The 16631-nt window shown below is 34.5% G+C and overlaps 1 protein-coding gene across 1 annotated transcript in view; it reads right to left on the bottom strand.

Moving 5' to 3' along the window:
• The window catches only part of AKT3 (AKT serine/threonine kinase 3), a 414439-nt gene that overhangs the window by 164777 nt on the left and 233031 nt on the right, over positions 1 to 16631 (bottom strand). The window contains exons 5-6 of the mRNA XM_031968694.1: positions 9074 to 9130; positions 7069 to 7314 (exon numbers count right to left, since the gene is read on the bottom strand). Coding sequence (XP_031824554.1) covers positions 7069 to 7314; positions 9074 to 9130 — 303 coding nt within the window. The remainder of the gene's footprint in view (positions 1 to 7068; positions 7315 to 9073; positions 9131 to 16631) is intronic.

The raw sequence follows: 16631 nt of genomic DNA on the forward strand, positions 1-16631 counted from the left end.
AAAACTGCCATGATATTCTAGAACCAGAGGGTAAAGTAGAAATTGAAAGAACCCATTAATCACCACCTGAAAGAGCTCCCAAAATAAAAACATCCATGAACATCATAGTTAAATTGTATAACTCTAAGGCCAAGAAGAAAATATTGCAAACTGTCAAAAAGAAACAATTCAGGTATTGTGGAGCCACAGCCAGGATAACACAAGTTTTGCAGCTTCTATATTAAAAAATCAAAGGCGTGAAATATGATATTCCCTAGATTCAACCAAGTATCACCCACCCAAAAACTGATTCAGTGAAAGAGTTCTTTCAAGTACTCCTGATGAAAAGACCAGAGCTGAATAGAATTTTTTTCTTCTAAATACAAGATTCAAGAGAAGCAAAAAAAAAAAAAAAAAAAAAAAGTAATTAAGAAAGGGAATTAATAAGAGATTTAATAAGGACAAACTGTTTATATTCCTATGATGATAGCTGTAACTCATAACAACTTTCTCATTATTAGGAGTGTTAAATGGAGATAAAGACAGAAGCATAGGTATGATTTGAACATGATTGGATGATATCTTTAAAAAAAATACAATTAAGGAGTGAGAAAGAAGAATGTACTGAGGAAATGGGAAAGGGAATAAAATACACTTCTGGCAAGGAACATGATGAAAAGAGAGAGAACAAAATAAGTTGGGGGGAAAGCATAGAGGAAAATAGGTTGCAATTATAACTGTGAACAAATTTTGAGGCAAGTTTCTTTGAAAAAGGCCTTCTCTCTCAGATATGTAGAAAATTTGTAAAAATTGGAGCCATCTCCCAATTGATAAATGGTGAAAAAACAGGAACAGGCATTTTTTCAGATGAACTAAATCAAAGCTACCTATAACCATTTTTCATAATTAAAACAATTCTCAAGTACTACTTTCATACTGGATAATAAGGGATGAAAAAGGAAAATGAGATGTTAGAGGAGATATGGGAAAACTGAAAATACAAATGCACATTGGTGGAGTAATGAATGGATTCAACATTATGTTGAATTGAAAATTCATATATTGGAAATACATCTAAATATTTATCGTAGTGCTTTTTCTGGTGACAAAAAATGAAAATTGAGGGGATGTGTAACAATTAGAGGATAGCTAAACATTTTATGGCATATGTTTGCAGAAGAATACTATTGTGTTATAAAAAATGATGACTTAGATGCTTAGAAAAACCTGTGAAGACTTACAGGAATCAATATAAAGTGAAATAAATATAACCAGGAAAACATTCCACATAGTAGCAACAGTAATATGATCAACTGTGAATGATTTAGCTATTCTGAGCAATACAATGATGTAAAACAACTCTGAAGGACTTATGATAAAAAATGCTCTCCCTACTCAGACAAAGAACTGATGATCTCACTAAAGACTTTTTTTTGCTTTATTTTATTTGGATTTTTACTTTAGTCTTTTATGTTTTCTTTTACAACATGACTAACATAGAAATATGTTCTGCCTGACTACACATGTATAACCTGTATCAAACTGCTTGCCTTCTCAATTGGGGGAGGGGTGTGTGAAAAGAGGAAGAGAATTTGGAACTCAATTTTTAAAATGAATGCTGAAAATGTAATTTTTGTTTTTGTATCCCCAGTACCTAGAACAATCCCTGACACATAGAAAGCACTTAACAAATGTTTGATGATTGACTTGATGAGAACATCTAATGACTTCAGTTTGGAAACCAAGATTTTCTAAGTTTAGTAATGTTCTTTTGATACCTTTTAGCATTATTATTTGTGCTTATGTGAATCAAAAGAAATTTATATTGTGGAAATCTATGAGCATTAGAAGTTATTGAAGTTATTGTCATCATGGCTTGGAGATATACAAATATACAAATAATGCCAAACAGATGCATGCCTCAGGAAGACAGCAAACCATTTTACTGTCATATTAATGACAGTAATTGAGCTGCCTCAAAACTTCTAAAGTAAGAAGCCACAAACCACCACAGGTCTAGCTTTCTACTCTTTAAGAAAGAGAAGGATCTTCGTTGGGAGTTATATGTAGCCAGGAAGATCAGAAGTCAGAATGAAAGAGGGATAGCATTTCAGGTGTAGAGGACAGCTAGGAAGACCACCCAGAGATGAGAGGTGAAGTATCTTGTTTGTAGATTAGTCAGGAGGTTAGTGTCACTAGATGGAAGAGTACATGTCAAGGAGTAAGGTATAAGAATGTTGGGAAAATGACAGGTGGGGAGTTGGTAATTGTAATATTCTCTCTAAAATGTAATGTTCTCTGTTGAGGTTTTCTTGGGGCTTCTGGAAACAGCCTTTGTTTCAGTTCAGTAATCACTACAAGTGCAGCCAAGTGTTAAAAGTCCAAATCCTTTATTGTCTCCTTCAAAGTCTTGTCACCTTCACTTGGGGCTTGGCTAGTTTTCTGGAGGCCTTCCTCTCTCCTTGGTTCCAAGAGCTTGAGCTCCCACCTGCCTTCTCTGGCTACTGAATCTCCCTGAATCCAGAGGTTTGTGCTTCAGCCTGTGGCCACCACAAAGGTAGACAATGGAATGAATCTGTCTCAGCCTCCGAGAGCTTCTAGTGCACTTGTCCTTTCTGGCCCTGAGAGCTTCTTGGTTATATGTTGTACACTGAGTACAAACCAATCATTATATCGCTAAGAAACCATTATTTGTTGTAGGATTAAAAAGCAATGCTAAACTAAATCTAACCATGGTCTCCTCAATTCCACTTAGTTCCTTGTTTCAAGTTCTGGTCCATAACATCTCCTTGTAGGATTAAATCAATCATACTGAACCATGGTAAATTAGATAACTATTGTCTCTATTAATTCCACTGATTTAGTACCTTGTAAGAATCCTTTGTTTCAAGTTCAGAGTTCTGGCCTAACAAGTAATGAAGGACTGAAAGGCAAATAGAAGATTTTGTATTTGTTCCTAGAACCAACAGGAACTCACTAGACATTACTGAGTAGGGTAACTGACATGACTAGACCTACACTTTAGGACAATCTTTTTCCTGGCTGAATGGAGGATGGACTGGAGTAGGAAGAGATTTAAAGCAGGCAGACCCACCAGCAGGGCTATTATAATAATCAAGATGTGAGGTGATGAAGGCATGCTAGCCTGAGGGACTGAGAACGTGTTGTTGCCCCTAATTGCAATATAGAAGGTAAAAGGAAAAGATTTAGGGGTAAAGATAATGAATTCAGTTTTGGACAAACTGAGTTTAAGAGGTGTACTGGACATCCAGTCCAAGAAATCTGAAAGGAAGTTGAAGATATAAGATTGGAGGTCAGCAGAAAGACTGGGACAAGATAGGTAGAGTGGAGAATCATTGGCATAGAAGCAGTAATTAAATCCACAGGACCTTAAGAGATCACTAAGTGAAATAATATAGAAGAGAATGTAGCATGGAGCTTAGAATCCTGTGAGTCTCCAAAGTTAACAATAACATGTTGAAAACCACTCATATATTCTACTTTATTGTCTTACTAACATTTTGCCTTTACTTACTAAATTGTCTTCTCAATTTCCCTGTTCATCTCTTTGTGTCCTACTTGTTCAGTCATGTCTAACTCTTCATGACCCCATTTGGGGTTTTCTTAGCAAAGATACTAGAGTGGTGTAGTGTTCTCTGGTTCAGTTTTCTTGAGGACTCTGGGGTAGCCTTCCTTTCAGTCAGAGTAATCACCACAAGAACAGCCAGATGTTAAAGTCCAAATTCTTTACTGTCTCCTTCAAAGTCCTATCTCCTTGTCTGGGGCTTCAGCTAGTTTTCTGGAGGCCTTCTGGAGTCTTGGTTTTAGTGGGAAATTGAAGGAGGAGAGCCTGCCACCAAGGCAGTGTGAGATGAAGTGAATAAATCTCTCTGAGTCCAAAGGTTTGTGCTTCAGCCTCCAGCCACCACAAAGGTGGACGATGGAATGAAGTTGTCTCAGCCTTTGCTGGCTGTTATATACTCCATTATCATAGGTGTGAATCTTGTGGAACTGTATTAAGTACTAAGTACATGTACTGAATGAGAGAACTATTAAGTTAATTCCACTGACTTAACATCTTGTAAGAATCCTTGTTTCAGAGTTCTGGCCCATAATAGGGTGGTGTGTTATTGCTTTCTTCAGTTCATTTTATAGATGAGGAAATGGAAGCAAACAAGGTTCAGTGACACAGAAAGTATCTGAGACCACATCTGAATTCACAAAAAGTTATCTTCCTGATCCCAGTCCCATCCCATCTGTCCACTGTGCCATTTAGCTTTCTCTTCTACCACGTTTCTACTGTAAATAGATTTTTATTGAAATCATTTGCTTCATATACTTAAGTTCCTCATAGAGAGGCACAAGTCTCCCCAGAGATCCATCCCTTGTAACAAAGAACTTTTTAAAAAAATTAAGGGGGAATAAATCAGCAAAATTGATGATTATGAACATCTGAAATTACACTCAATGTTCTACACCTGTGGACCTCCCATCTTTACAAAAGAGAAGGAATGGTGTTCTTATATTTCTACTCTGAGACCATGCTTATCCTTTATAATTCTGCAATATTTAATTTGAATTATTTTGTGATTATTGTTCTGGGTGCAATCATTGTGTATATTACTTCCTTGGCTCTGATTACTTCGCTTGATATCAGTTTCATACAATCTTCTTTGTACTCAGGATGCTTGTAGTTTCTTATGGGACAGTAATATCCCACTATATTCATGTAACTCTATTTATCTAGTCATTTCCCAATAACTGGGTTTCTACTTGCATCCACTTCTTTGCTACTATAAAAAGTGTTGTTATGAATATTTTGTTGCATATGGAGCTTTTCTTTTTGTCAGTGACCTCATGACTAGCACTGAACTCTTTGGGAAAAATAATACAGACATCTTACATCCACTTCCAAATTCATCTTATGATATTTCTTTATCTGATCATAATCTGCCGTCATTCCACCTTCCCAGATGCCTTGTAATCCCAAATCTTGTTTGGTTTTGGTCCTCATTGTGATCCCTCAATCTCTTGCTTCTTTCCAAGAATGTATACTATACTCTCCTTCTTTTCTTATACTGACTTCTTCGCAAACCAGCGCAGCTCCACACTGTTCTCTTATAGCAAGTCCTTTACTCCTGATTCTGTCATTTTGATTTTACCCTGCCAAACCTCAGCCTTGGATTACTCCCACCAGATGTTACCTTTGTTCCTGCTCATAGGCTGCTGAACAAAGCTGCAGAAAATAATAAAACCCTGTTTAGTGGGTCCACTACAAATGAACTTTACATAATATTAATTACATCCTAGCTGTAGCAAAATAATGTTATCTTTCTTAATTGACTCACTCTCACACCCATCATCATGCCTTTTGTAAACCTTTTATCATTCCTTAAATCTGGCTCTCCCCTCCCCAAGCCTCTCAGTTGAGAACCTGTCTTATATTTGACTGAAAATATTGGAATTATTTTGCTGAGAGCTCCTTTCTCTCTCCTGTTCATCTCACACATGATAATGATAATAGCTAACATTTATAAAAGGCTCAAAATGTGCCAGGTACTATACTAAAGGCTTTACAAGTATTCTAATTTGATCCTTACAACAATCCTAGGAGGCTATGTGCCTTTATTACTCCCATATTATAGATGAGGAAACTGACACAAGCAGAGGTTAGGTGACTTTTCCAGGATCACACAGCTAGTAACTCCAGATCTCGCACTCTACCCAGTGCACTTATGCAAAAGCGTCTCAATTCTATATAATTAAAATGATCTATTTTATCTTTTGTAGTTGCTTCCATCCAACTGGATTAAGAATTCATCATCTAGCTATGACTCAGAGAAATTTGTAATCTACTTCTTTTATAATATATTTATGGTATGGTTCTTAATATATGTTTGTTATGTTACCCTTTAAATCTCCTCTTTTACAGTTTCTTTTTCACTTCAAGACATTCTCCTCCTTTTTCTAAACAAAGTTTTCCCATGGCAACTGAAAGGAAAAAGCATCCTACAGTAGTAGATTGTCAAACAATTACTGGGGGGGGATGGGTACTTATATGCATTGATGGTCTGGGACAAAGAAATGAGGGGCAAGTTGGAAAACATTAGCTGTATATTAAACATTAATAGTGTTCCACTGAGTTAGATCAAAGAGTTAACACTTAATGACTTATTTCTCTCAAGGAATCTTCTACTTCCCTGAAAGCACTTGGGCTTACAAAGGCAGTAAACATAGAGCAGGGTTTATTTACATCGGGAAAGAACAATGGCCTCAAATATATTGACTTACACATAATGGACAATAAGATGTAGTAAAGCGGAACAGATTTGGGAATCAAAAAGAGATACAGTTTGGTGCAAGGAATGGAAACAAATATTCCATGTCAAGACATAATGTACAATGACTGAAAGGCAGAATTTTTGATAAGAATGGAAATCATTTCTTGATAACACAAGAACAAGTAGAGTGGGCATCTACTGATAAGAGTATTAAATTTTATTTAAAATTAAAAAAAAAAAACTATACTAAGAGACAGGTACCAGAATAATTAACAAGTTCTTTATTAAAAAGTTTTAAATTTGACATAGTCATCAGGGGAGCTCAGAAGGCTATGCAATGGAATGTCAATGCCCATTAGTGACCTTTCCTCACAAGCTCAAGAATCTACCCCCTTTAATAAATGTTGTTGTCACGTGTAAAATTTTCTTTAAAATGATCATTTTTTTTGTCTTCCTTATAAGGCCATAAATTTGACAAATAATTCCAATCATAGCATGTTGAATTTGTATTATATCGAAATCAGAATGTCAGTGCTTCTTAATGCAAAATGTTTTTAGTACTATAGGTGCAATAAGTTACACAAAAATAATGTTGCTTTTGACATATGTAAATCAAAACCATTATTCTCTAAAAATATCATTAGTTATATTGTTATTATTTATCTTCCAAATTATAAAGTAAATATTAAAAATCAGATTTTACTTTAATAGAAGCACAATTTTATCTATTGCATGATAGTGAGTACAATTTTCTATTTCACAGGATTCCTGAAAACAAATAATCTAATGGAAGGGGAAAATAGCCTACCTTTGCAATAATTACTTCTTTCTTCAAAATCTTCATAGCATAATATTTTCCACTTGCCTTCTCTCGAACCAAAATCACTTTCCCAAAAGTGCCTTTACCCAATAGTTTCAAATAGTCAAAGTCATTCATTGTCTGGAAACGGACAAATGAAAAATGAAAAATGAGTAATGAATGGTTCATAGAATTATCATGGAATTGAAGTATATTTTTAAAAGTTCTCTTTTTATAGATATGTCTGGAGAAGTTTTAAATTTTTCTTAACATCACATAAAAAAGGTACAGATAACAAATAGATACTTAAATATAAAACTAAATTCAAACTATTTTCAGACTATTAAATATTGACATTCTAATATTTTATAGCTAAGAGAGCAAAATATGACAAGCCTCAAATTATTATTTAGAAATTTAAAAAATATGGTTCCAACTTTTGATTTCAATATAAACTCATATTACTTTCCTTCATACACTTTGGGTTCAGCCAAAAAGTATACTTGTTGTTTCCCACACATGACATCTTATCTCCTATTCACATACACATGAAAATGCTGCCTCTCATCCTCTGGAAAACATTCCCTCCTTTTCTCTTAAAATCTCTAGCATTCTTTTAGGCTCCATTCAAAGCTATTTCCTACAGTAGGAGGCCATCCTAATTCCCTCAGTTGTCACTGTTCTCCCCTCTATTGCTTTATATGTACTTTATCTTTGATGACTCATGTGGGTATGTCACTTTTTTTCCTAGTAAGTTCTTTGAGGTAGAGCCTGTTTTATTTTTGTTTTTATATCTTCTGATAACAGTATCCACTATATACCAGATGCTTGTTATATGTTTTTTAAATAAATGAAGATTTATTTGAGGAAAAAGCTACATTTTGACCAATGGACATATATACTAATAAAAATGCCATGTTGGATTTTATGGAGGCAGCTGAATGATACAATGGATCAGAGCACTAGGCCTGGAGCCAGGAAAATCCGAGTTCAAATCAGACCTCAGAAATTTACTAGCTATGTGTTTCTGTGCAAGTCATTTAAATGCTTGGTTCCCTACCTGTAAAATGGGGATAATAACAGCAATTAACTCCCAGTTATTGTGAAGATCAAATGAGATAATAATAAAGCATTTATAGCACAGTGTCTGGTACAAAGTAAGGCTACATAAATGTTACCAATTAGTAGTAGCAGTAGTATAATTGGGGGGAGGGCACAAAAAAGTCTAAAACAATTCCAAAGGTCGCATGCATATATGTGTGTCTAAATAGCTAAAATATATACTAAAAGCCAAATGAGCAGTTCAATATTAGTCATGCTTAGACAGTTTGGGAAAACTTTCAAAAAGAGGTTATAGTAGCATTTGAGCTTTTCTATATTTTAAAAACATACAAGATTTTGGTAGAGAGGTTAAATAAATAGAATCCCAGTTGAGTACCTACATGAAAATGGAAATGCAAGAGAAATATGTAAGTAAACAGTGAGAATAATTTTTGGGAACATGAAAGATTAAAGTGTAAGAATGATAAGAGCAAAGTTTGAAAAGGAAACTAGAGACTGAACTGTGAAGGGCTTTGAATGAAAGGCTAAGTGAGGTACTTAGACTTTCTCTTACAGTTAACAGGATATTTGTTTTGTCTTCACATGTTTTCTTTTACTTTATTTTTACCTTTATTATTAATCTAGTAGACAAATCTTAAATATTATATTTTGTATCTTCTACATTCCCAGCAGTCCCATAAAATGTCAAAAATTTTTGTTAATGATAAATATCATTGATTGTGAATATATATTTTGTAGTGCAGGGGGAAAAAAGCTATTTGTTTAATGGCCATACCCAATTTTAAAATGATAATTAAAAATGGATGTCTAAATATCTAATGTAGTGAAAAGAAGATCATCATTTGAACAGGCATTTTTCTTTGTGTAGGGTGAATATGAGTTTCTCCAGAAATTTATCATTCTGCAAGATGAAATTAATTCACACTACACTCACTGCACCTAGTGTACCTACCGCCTTCTGTTTGGTGAGGCTAGGAGTAGACATCTTAAGAGTTTCTCCCACTTTACCCTTAAGCAGGCACCCAAAAAATTTACCACTTTATTTCCTACCTGGCTTATCTCCTGGATTTTATGATCTCCAGGAACTCATTCTGTAAAATGAATTCAATTTTGTAACTCACACCTTCTCAGATTATTTCCCATTATAGACACATGACTTCATGCCTCCATTTAAGCACCTTGAGGGCAAGAACTATCTTGTGGGGTTGTTTGTTGTTTTTTGTTTTGTTTTGTTTTATATCTAGCATTCAACACAGTGTGTGGCACACAGTAAACCTTAATAAATATCTACTGACTCTTAACTTCTTGATTTTACTATAGATCAACCTGGTATAAAAGAGACATCCCAGGAAATGGGCCAAAAGTTTCTGTGTAATTTCTAGGAACTCCAAGAACACAGTGAAACAATAATTGTACAGTGGCAAATATGAGGAACTCCTTTGTTCCTTCCATCTATGTGGTGGCTAAGAGTCTCAAATGCTGCCAAAATATGGAATATCATGTCCATAATATACCCACAAGTTTTCAGGAGGGCTCTAGGCTTTTGCTCCTTAAGATATCCTCAATGGAACAATCCAACTTCTTTAAGTACTTTTATTCTCATTTTTAAACAAAGATTAAGAAATTGTGTATAATTACACAGATAATATTCTCAACACATTAGTTTAGATCTCCACAACATTCTATTGTTTCAGGTGTCAGTTGCATGTACTTCATTTGTTATTTGAAAGCACTATAAAAATGATGTGTCTATTGTATGTTCTAAATATTTTAGCATATCAAAGATATATTATTACATTCTGATCTAATTCATAGACTGAGTATGATTTAATCTCTAAATTTCTTTGAATTCACAAAGGTGAAATAATTTTGAGATATGTTATTTTGCCATAAGAACTATAATTCTTAGGTATAATAAGGTAAAAAGAAAATATGACAGGCTTAATTTTTAATTTCACAGCTTCTGTCAATTTGATTGTCAACCTCTTTTGTGATATGCATTTTGCATAGCAATAAATATTAGTAAAACACACATACACACACACACACACACACACACACACACACACACACACCTAGTGACAAAGTCAGAAACAGACTTCAGATCTATTTTGACAAAACTCTTCAGAATATTTAAAAAGCATCACTGTTACCAAATGCTCATTTTCTGCCAAAATTACAAACTATTTGTCCAGGATTTACAATCTGAATATAACTTGATATGGTATTCTAGCCACTGCTTAGGTAAAGCTTTTCCTTTGTGTACGGTGTCCAAGGACAAGACAGAAACGTATTTAAATTGAGAGCGCAAAAACTGCCTTTTAAATCAGCCTTGAAGATTTCATTATTAAAATTCCACTTTATTAAGCTATATGTCTTGATACACCGAAGACTTAGTATCTAATGTTCTATATCCTTTATATTCTTTTGACATTTCCTAATCAAAGAAAGCATATATTCCATTTAAAAGTATAAAAGAAAAAGAAAAGGCACAATTAGGAGAAGAAAAATAAGATCTATAATCTAATTTTAAAATTAGATATTAAAAATAAATACATATTCAGAGTAGTTTAATTCAAACTCTATTGCAAATAATTTTATCTTCATTTTTAGGCAAAGAAAACAAGATATCACTTAGGATATACTTCAGCAAAGTTGTCCTAAAAAATAAAATTATATATCCCAAACCCTGTAATTAATAATTTTATAAGTAGGTTATGTCATAATGGAGTACTCTTGGATCATTTCTCAGCCAATCCAGAACAGACTAGATTAGAGAAGACCTGCAGTGATAATTCAGTTCTGTCATGCAATAGCCCCAGACAAGCCTCCTGTTTGTCAGAAATTACCAAGGCAAACATACCACAGCAACATTTTTGTACTGTCAGTCTATCTGGGTACTCTTGCATTTATGCTGTACGAAAACTACAAATCAATTCTCCATTTCCTGCCCTTCTCCTTTGTGTTTCCTCCTATGAAAAGTACCTAGAGAATAATGATAGTATAAATATTCTTAATGTTTGTTCAAAAATATTGAGTTTATGACATAAGAGAATTTAAATTTAAAACCTAAATCTTATTTATGTAACTTAATTATGTAATCTTTCTCTTGACGTGTATGAAGTGATAATTTTGTTATCAAATACTCATATTTGTTAAGCAAATACTCTCATAATTACATTAAGTATTAAAACTCTTCTCATATAATCCAAATTCCTTTTTTAACAGGTGAGGAAAATGAGACACAGAGTGATGAAATAATATGCTCAACATCCCAAAAGTAAAAATATAGCAAAAGTATATGTAAATTCAAATTCCCTAACTCCATGTTCAATAGATTACCACACTAACATCATTGCCTTGCTTGGCACAAAGCAGAATGATGTAAGAAATAGAAATTTGTTTGATTCTGAATAGAAGATGTTTTCAAAGCCCCAACCTTAATCACAGAGATATTCAAAGAAAAACTGTGTTGTTAATTGTTTGGAAATGATAAATAGAAGATACCAGAACTAAGAGTAATTAGGAAGTTCCTATAGAAAAGTGAATTTTAGCTGGAAGTTGAAGTCCAGAAAAGACAGGTGGTGGAGATGAGGAGAGAAAGCACTCCACACTTAGAAAAAGCCAAAAAAATACCTGGAGTTGGGAGGTGAAGAGTCTTGCTGAAAGAACAATAAAATCCCTTTTCTCCTCTGATGGTCACCACTCCAGTGCAAACTCTCTCATCACCTCATGCCTAGGATACTGCCTTGGCCTGAAGAAGGATCTACCTGCCTCAGGATTCTCCCCATTCCAATCCAGCTCTATTCAACCAGGAAAGTGATTTTTTCCTACAGCATAGGTCCAATTAAGTCAATACTCTTTCAATTCAGTGATCTCCACTGACTCCTTGTTTTCAAAACAAATACAACATACTTTATTAGGCATTCAAATCCTTTCAAAACTTAACCCTTAACCTTAAGCCTTCCCATTCTTCTTATAACTCACTGACCAACACATATTCTTTGATCCAGGAACCCTGGCCTCCTGGATGCTCCAGAAAGAAGATACCTCATCTCTTGACTCTGGGCTTTTTCTCTAGCTTTACCTCATATTTTGAATGCTCTCCTTCTTCATCTTTACTTAATGGCTTTCTTAACTTTCTTTAAGTCTCAACTAAAATCCCACCTTCTTTAGGAAGCCTCTTAATTCCAGTGCCTTCATTTTGTAAATTATTTCCTAGTTATTCTGCACATAATGGAAACTCATAATTCAAATAAGGCATTCTTTGTATACTGAAATGACTGTATTTTGATGACTTTTTTCTTTTTTAAAAACTTATTTAAAATATTCTTTTTAAATTTTGAGTTGCAGATTCTCTCCTTTCCTCCCCTAATTCAACGCACTAAGAAGGCAAACAATATATCAATTATACATAAGAAAACATAGAAAACATAATTTGATAACAGCCATATCTCAAAAAAAGGCAAGAAAATTATTCTTCAATTTGTACTTAAGAGTTCTTAAGTACTTAAAGAGTTGTAGAGTGTTTCTAGTCAAGTTCAAGTCATCATGATCTCATATGGGATTTTCTTGGCAAAGACACTTCAGTAGTTTATCATTTCCTTCTCCAACCCATGTTACAGATTAGGAACTAGGGCAACCAGGGTTAACTTGATCAGGGTTACACAGCTATATAGTGTCTGATATGAGATCCATCTACTGCATCATCTAACTGCCCCACTGATCAGACTAGCCCAGTCTTTTACAACTGATGAGGATCACAATACTGCTGCTATTCTGACATAAGGATTTCCTGGTTCTTATCACTTCAGATAGGTCTTGCCAAGTTTTATAATGCCTACCATCCATATCTCTTTTTCCCTTCCCCTTCCTATTTCATTACTAGATAAGATAGATTTCTATACTCAACAGTTTGTATAGGTATTGTTCTCTCTTTGAGCCAATTATAATGAAAATAAGTTAAAACATTGCCTGTCATAACTCCCTCCCTCTCCCACCCCACCCCCTATTTCCCCCTTCACTATAAAGAGCTCTTCTTTGTATGCTTCTTTTAGGTGAGATTGAAGAGGGGACCCTGAAACTTTGAGGCAAAATCCTCAAAGGATAACTGCCTCAGTGAGGGACCCCGCCCCAAGGACAAACAGTTTCATCCTTGTTATCTGAGTGGGGTCAGCTCAGTCCTGAAACTCATTGAATTCAATTCAAATTCTAGCCCTAGCTGAAACCCAGCCAGGAGCCAACTTGGGACTCCGCCCACAAGCCCCCTTTAGCTAAATCTCTCATTATAAAAAGAGCCAAACTAAAATCCTCTCTTTGCAGATGTTTCAAACATGCCATGCTATACTACGCTTGGCATATCAAGAGCCTCTGCCCACTGGAATACTCTTTCCAGTGCTATCCTCTCTTTACCCTTACCTATTTCCTTAACCAGACTTGAACCTTACTTCCAATTCCCATAATAAACCTCTTTTACCAAGCTAGGTTCTCGAGTCTGTAAATTCCTTTACAGAGAACTTCTTGCACCTCCAGGAGGGAGTCCCCCAAAACTCCCTACCCTTGCACCGAAACCTACTCTGAACCCTGAACCTGCCACTTAGACCTCATTTAACTCCCTGACCACCAGAAATCATAATTTCATTTGGGTTCCCCAAATCTAAATCTCATCAAGATGATTTCCTTTCTTCAACCAGTGCAACTCTCTTTCTCACCTCTACATTTCTTTTTTGAGATTATCTCAATAAAATCAACTCACATTAATGTTCTCTGTCCATATAGATTTCTTCTGCCTTAATAATAAGAAAAATTCTTAGGAGTAAAAAGTATTATCTTCCCAAATAGGATGTAAATAGTTTTAACTCATGTTCATCTTTTTTGTGTTTCTCTTAAGTTTTGTGTTTGAATGTCACATTTTCTATTCAACTCTGGTGTTTTCATCAGGAATGCTTATAATCTTCTATTATGAAATATCCATATTTCCTCTTAAGGATTATATTCAGTTTAGATGAAAGGTTATTTATGTGTAATATTAGCTCCTTTTGCCTTCTAAAATATCACATTCTAAGCCCTCCGCTCCCTTGTTGTGGAAGCTGCTATAGTGAATGATGCGAGAAAGATTCCAATCTTTGATTCCCAACCCCCCCTAGCTAATGTAAATTACCCTTTGATTCACAAATCCTGGTCCCTTTGAATTCCAAAAGAAGATCCAGACCTGTCCCAGCCCCACCCAGATCTGAGCCAACTTTGGGGCTACACCCAAAAGCCCCTCGAGCCAAGTCTCCCATTACAAAAGGGCCACGCAGGGAACCCCTCTTTGCAGAGATTCCAAACATGGTAGCCATGTGAGGACTCTCTGTCCATTGGACCCTCTGTCCAGTGCCCTCCTTGTCTCTACCTTCACCTATCTCTTACTTCTAGACTCAGTAATAAACCTCTTTTATCAATCTAGCTCTCTGGGCCAATAAATACTTTTATTGGCAATTCCGCGCCGCTACTAGACCTCATTTACCACCGTATCCTTGCGCCGAATCCAAGGGGGTTGTAGGGGAGCTTTACTTGACTCCCTGTACTCCAAACCTGCCCCTAGACTTAACTAAACCCTGATTTCATTTAGGTACCCCAAATCTAGACCTAACATGATCTACACCTCAACAGTGAATATTATGGGGACTATGGCTCCACAATATATAATTTTATTCTAGCTGCTTGCAATATTTTCTCCTTGATATGAGACAGTTCTCCTTTTAAAGGTGATAAGTATTTCAATTTCTATTTTGCCCTTTGGATTCAAGATTATCAGGGCAGTTTTCCTTAATAATTTTTTGAAATTGATGTCTAGGCTCTTTTTAAGGTTTTCAGGTAGGCCAATTATTTTTTTTTTAATTGTGGATTATTTCTAATAACTTTTTAGTAGAATCTTTGGGGTTCTCTAAGTATAGCATCATATCATCAGCAAAGAGTGATAATTTGGTTTCCTCATTGCCTATTCTTATTCCTTTAATATCTTTCTCAGCTCTTATTGCCATAGCTAGCATTTTTAATACAATATTAAATAGTAATGGTGATAGTGGGCAACCTTCTTTCATTCCTGATCTTATTGGGAATGGTTGCAGTTTGTCCCCATTACATATGATGCTTACTGATGGTTTTAAATAGATGCTGCTGATTATTTTAAGGAAAAGTCCATTTATTCCTATACTCTCAAGTGTTTTTAATAGGAATGGATGTTGGATTTTATCAAATGCTTTTTCTGCATCTATTGAGATGATCATATGGTTTTTGTTAATTTGGTTATTAACATGGCCAATTATATTGATAGTTTTCCTAATATTGAACCAGCCCTGCATTCCTGGTATAAATCCTACTTGATCATAGTGTATTATCTTGGAGATGATTTTCTGTAGTCTTTTTGCTAATATCTTATTTAAGATTTTAGCATCAATATTCATTAGGGAGATTGGTCTATAATTTTCTTTCTCTGTTTTCAGCCTACCTGGTTTAGGTATCAGTACTATATCTGTGTCATAGAAGTAATTTGGTAGGACTCCTTCATTCCCTATTTTATCAAATAATTTATATAGCATTGGGGCCAATTGTTCTTTAAATGTTTGGTAAAATTCACATGTAAATCCATCTGGTCCTGGGGATTTTTTCTTAGGGAGTTGTTTAATTGCCTGTTCTATTTCTTTTTCTGAAATGGGACTATTCAAGCAATTTAACTTCCTCCTCTGTTAGTCTGGGAAGTCTATATTTTTGGAGGTAGTCATCCATTTCACTTAGGTTATCAAATTTATTGGCGTAAAGTTGAGCAAAATAACTCCTTATTATTTCTCTAATTTCCTCTTCATTGGTGGAAAGTTCTCCCTTTTCATTTTTAAGACTACTAATTTCATTTTCGTCCCTCCTTTTTCTAATCAGATTTACCAAAGGTTTATCAATTTTATTGGTTTTTTTCATAAAACCAACTCTTAGTTTTATTTATTAGTTCAATAGTTTTTTAGTTTCAATATTATTAATTTCTCCTTTTAATTTTAGAATTTCAAGTTTAGTAATTGATTGGGGGTTTTTAATTTGGTCTTTTTCTAGCTTTTTAAGTTGCAAGCCCAATTCATTGACCTTCTCTTTCTCTATTTTGTTCAAATAAGCCTCTAAGGATATAAAGTTTCCCCCTTATTACCGCTTTAGGCCAATTATTTTTAAATTATTCCTCCTTGATCTATTTTCTGGTCAATGTTTTCTCGATGAAATAATTTATATTTTCTTCTATTTTTTTTCATTGATTTTAGCTTTATTTGATTGATTCTTGAAATCTTATGGAATCATTATTTTCCAGGTATTTCATTCTAATTTTTATGGAATTATTTTGTTTAGTGAATTTTTGCATCAATTTTTCCATTTTGGTTTACTCTGCTTTTAAAGTGGCTCTTTTCTTCAGTGAATTTTTGTCCTTGTTTTGCAATTAGACCAATTCTGTTTTTTAAGGTTTTATTTTCTTCAGCATTTTTTTTACC

The sequence above is a fragment of the Sarcophilus harrisii genome, chromosome 4 (genome assembly GCF_902635505.1).
Source record: "Sarcophilus harrisii chromosome 4, mSarHar1.11, whole genome shotgun sequence".
Lineage (NCBI taxonomy): Eukaryota > Metazoa > Chordata > Mammalia > Dasyuromorphia > Dasyuridae > Sarcophilus > Sarcophilus harrisii.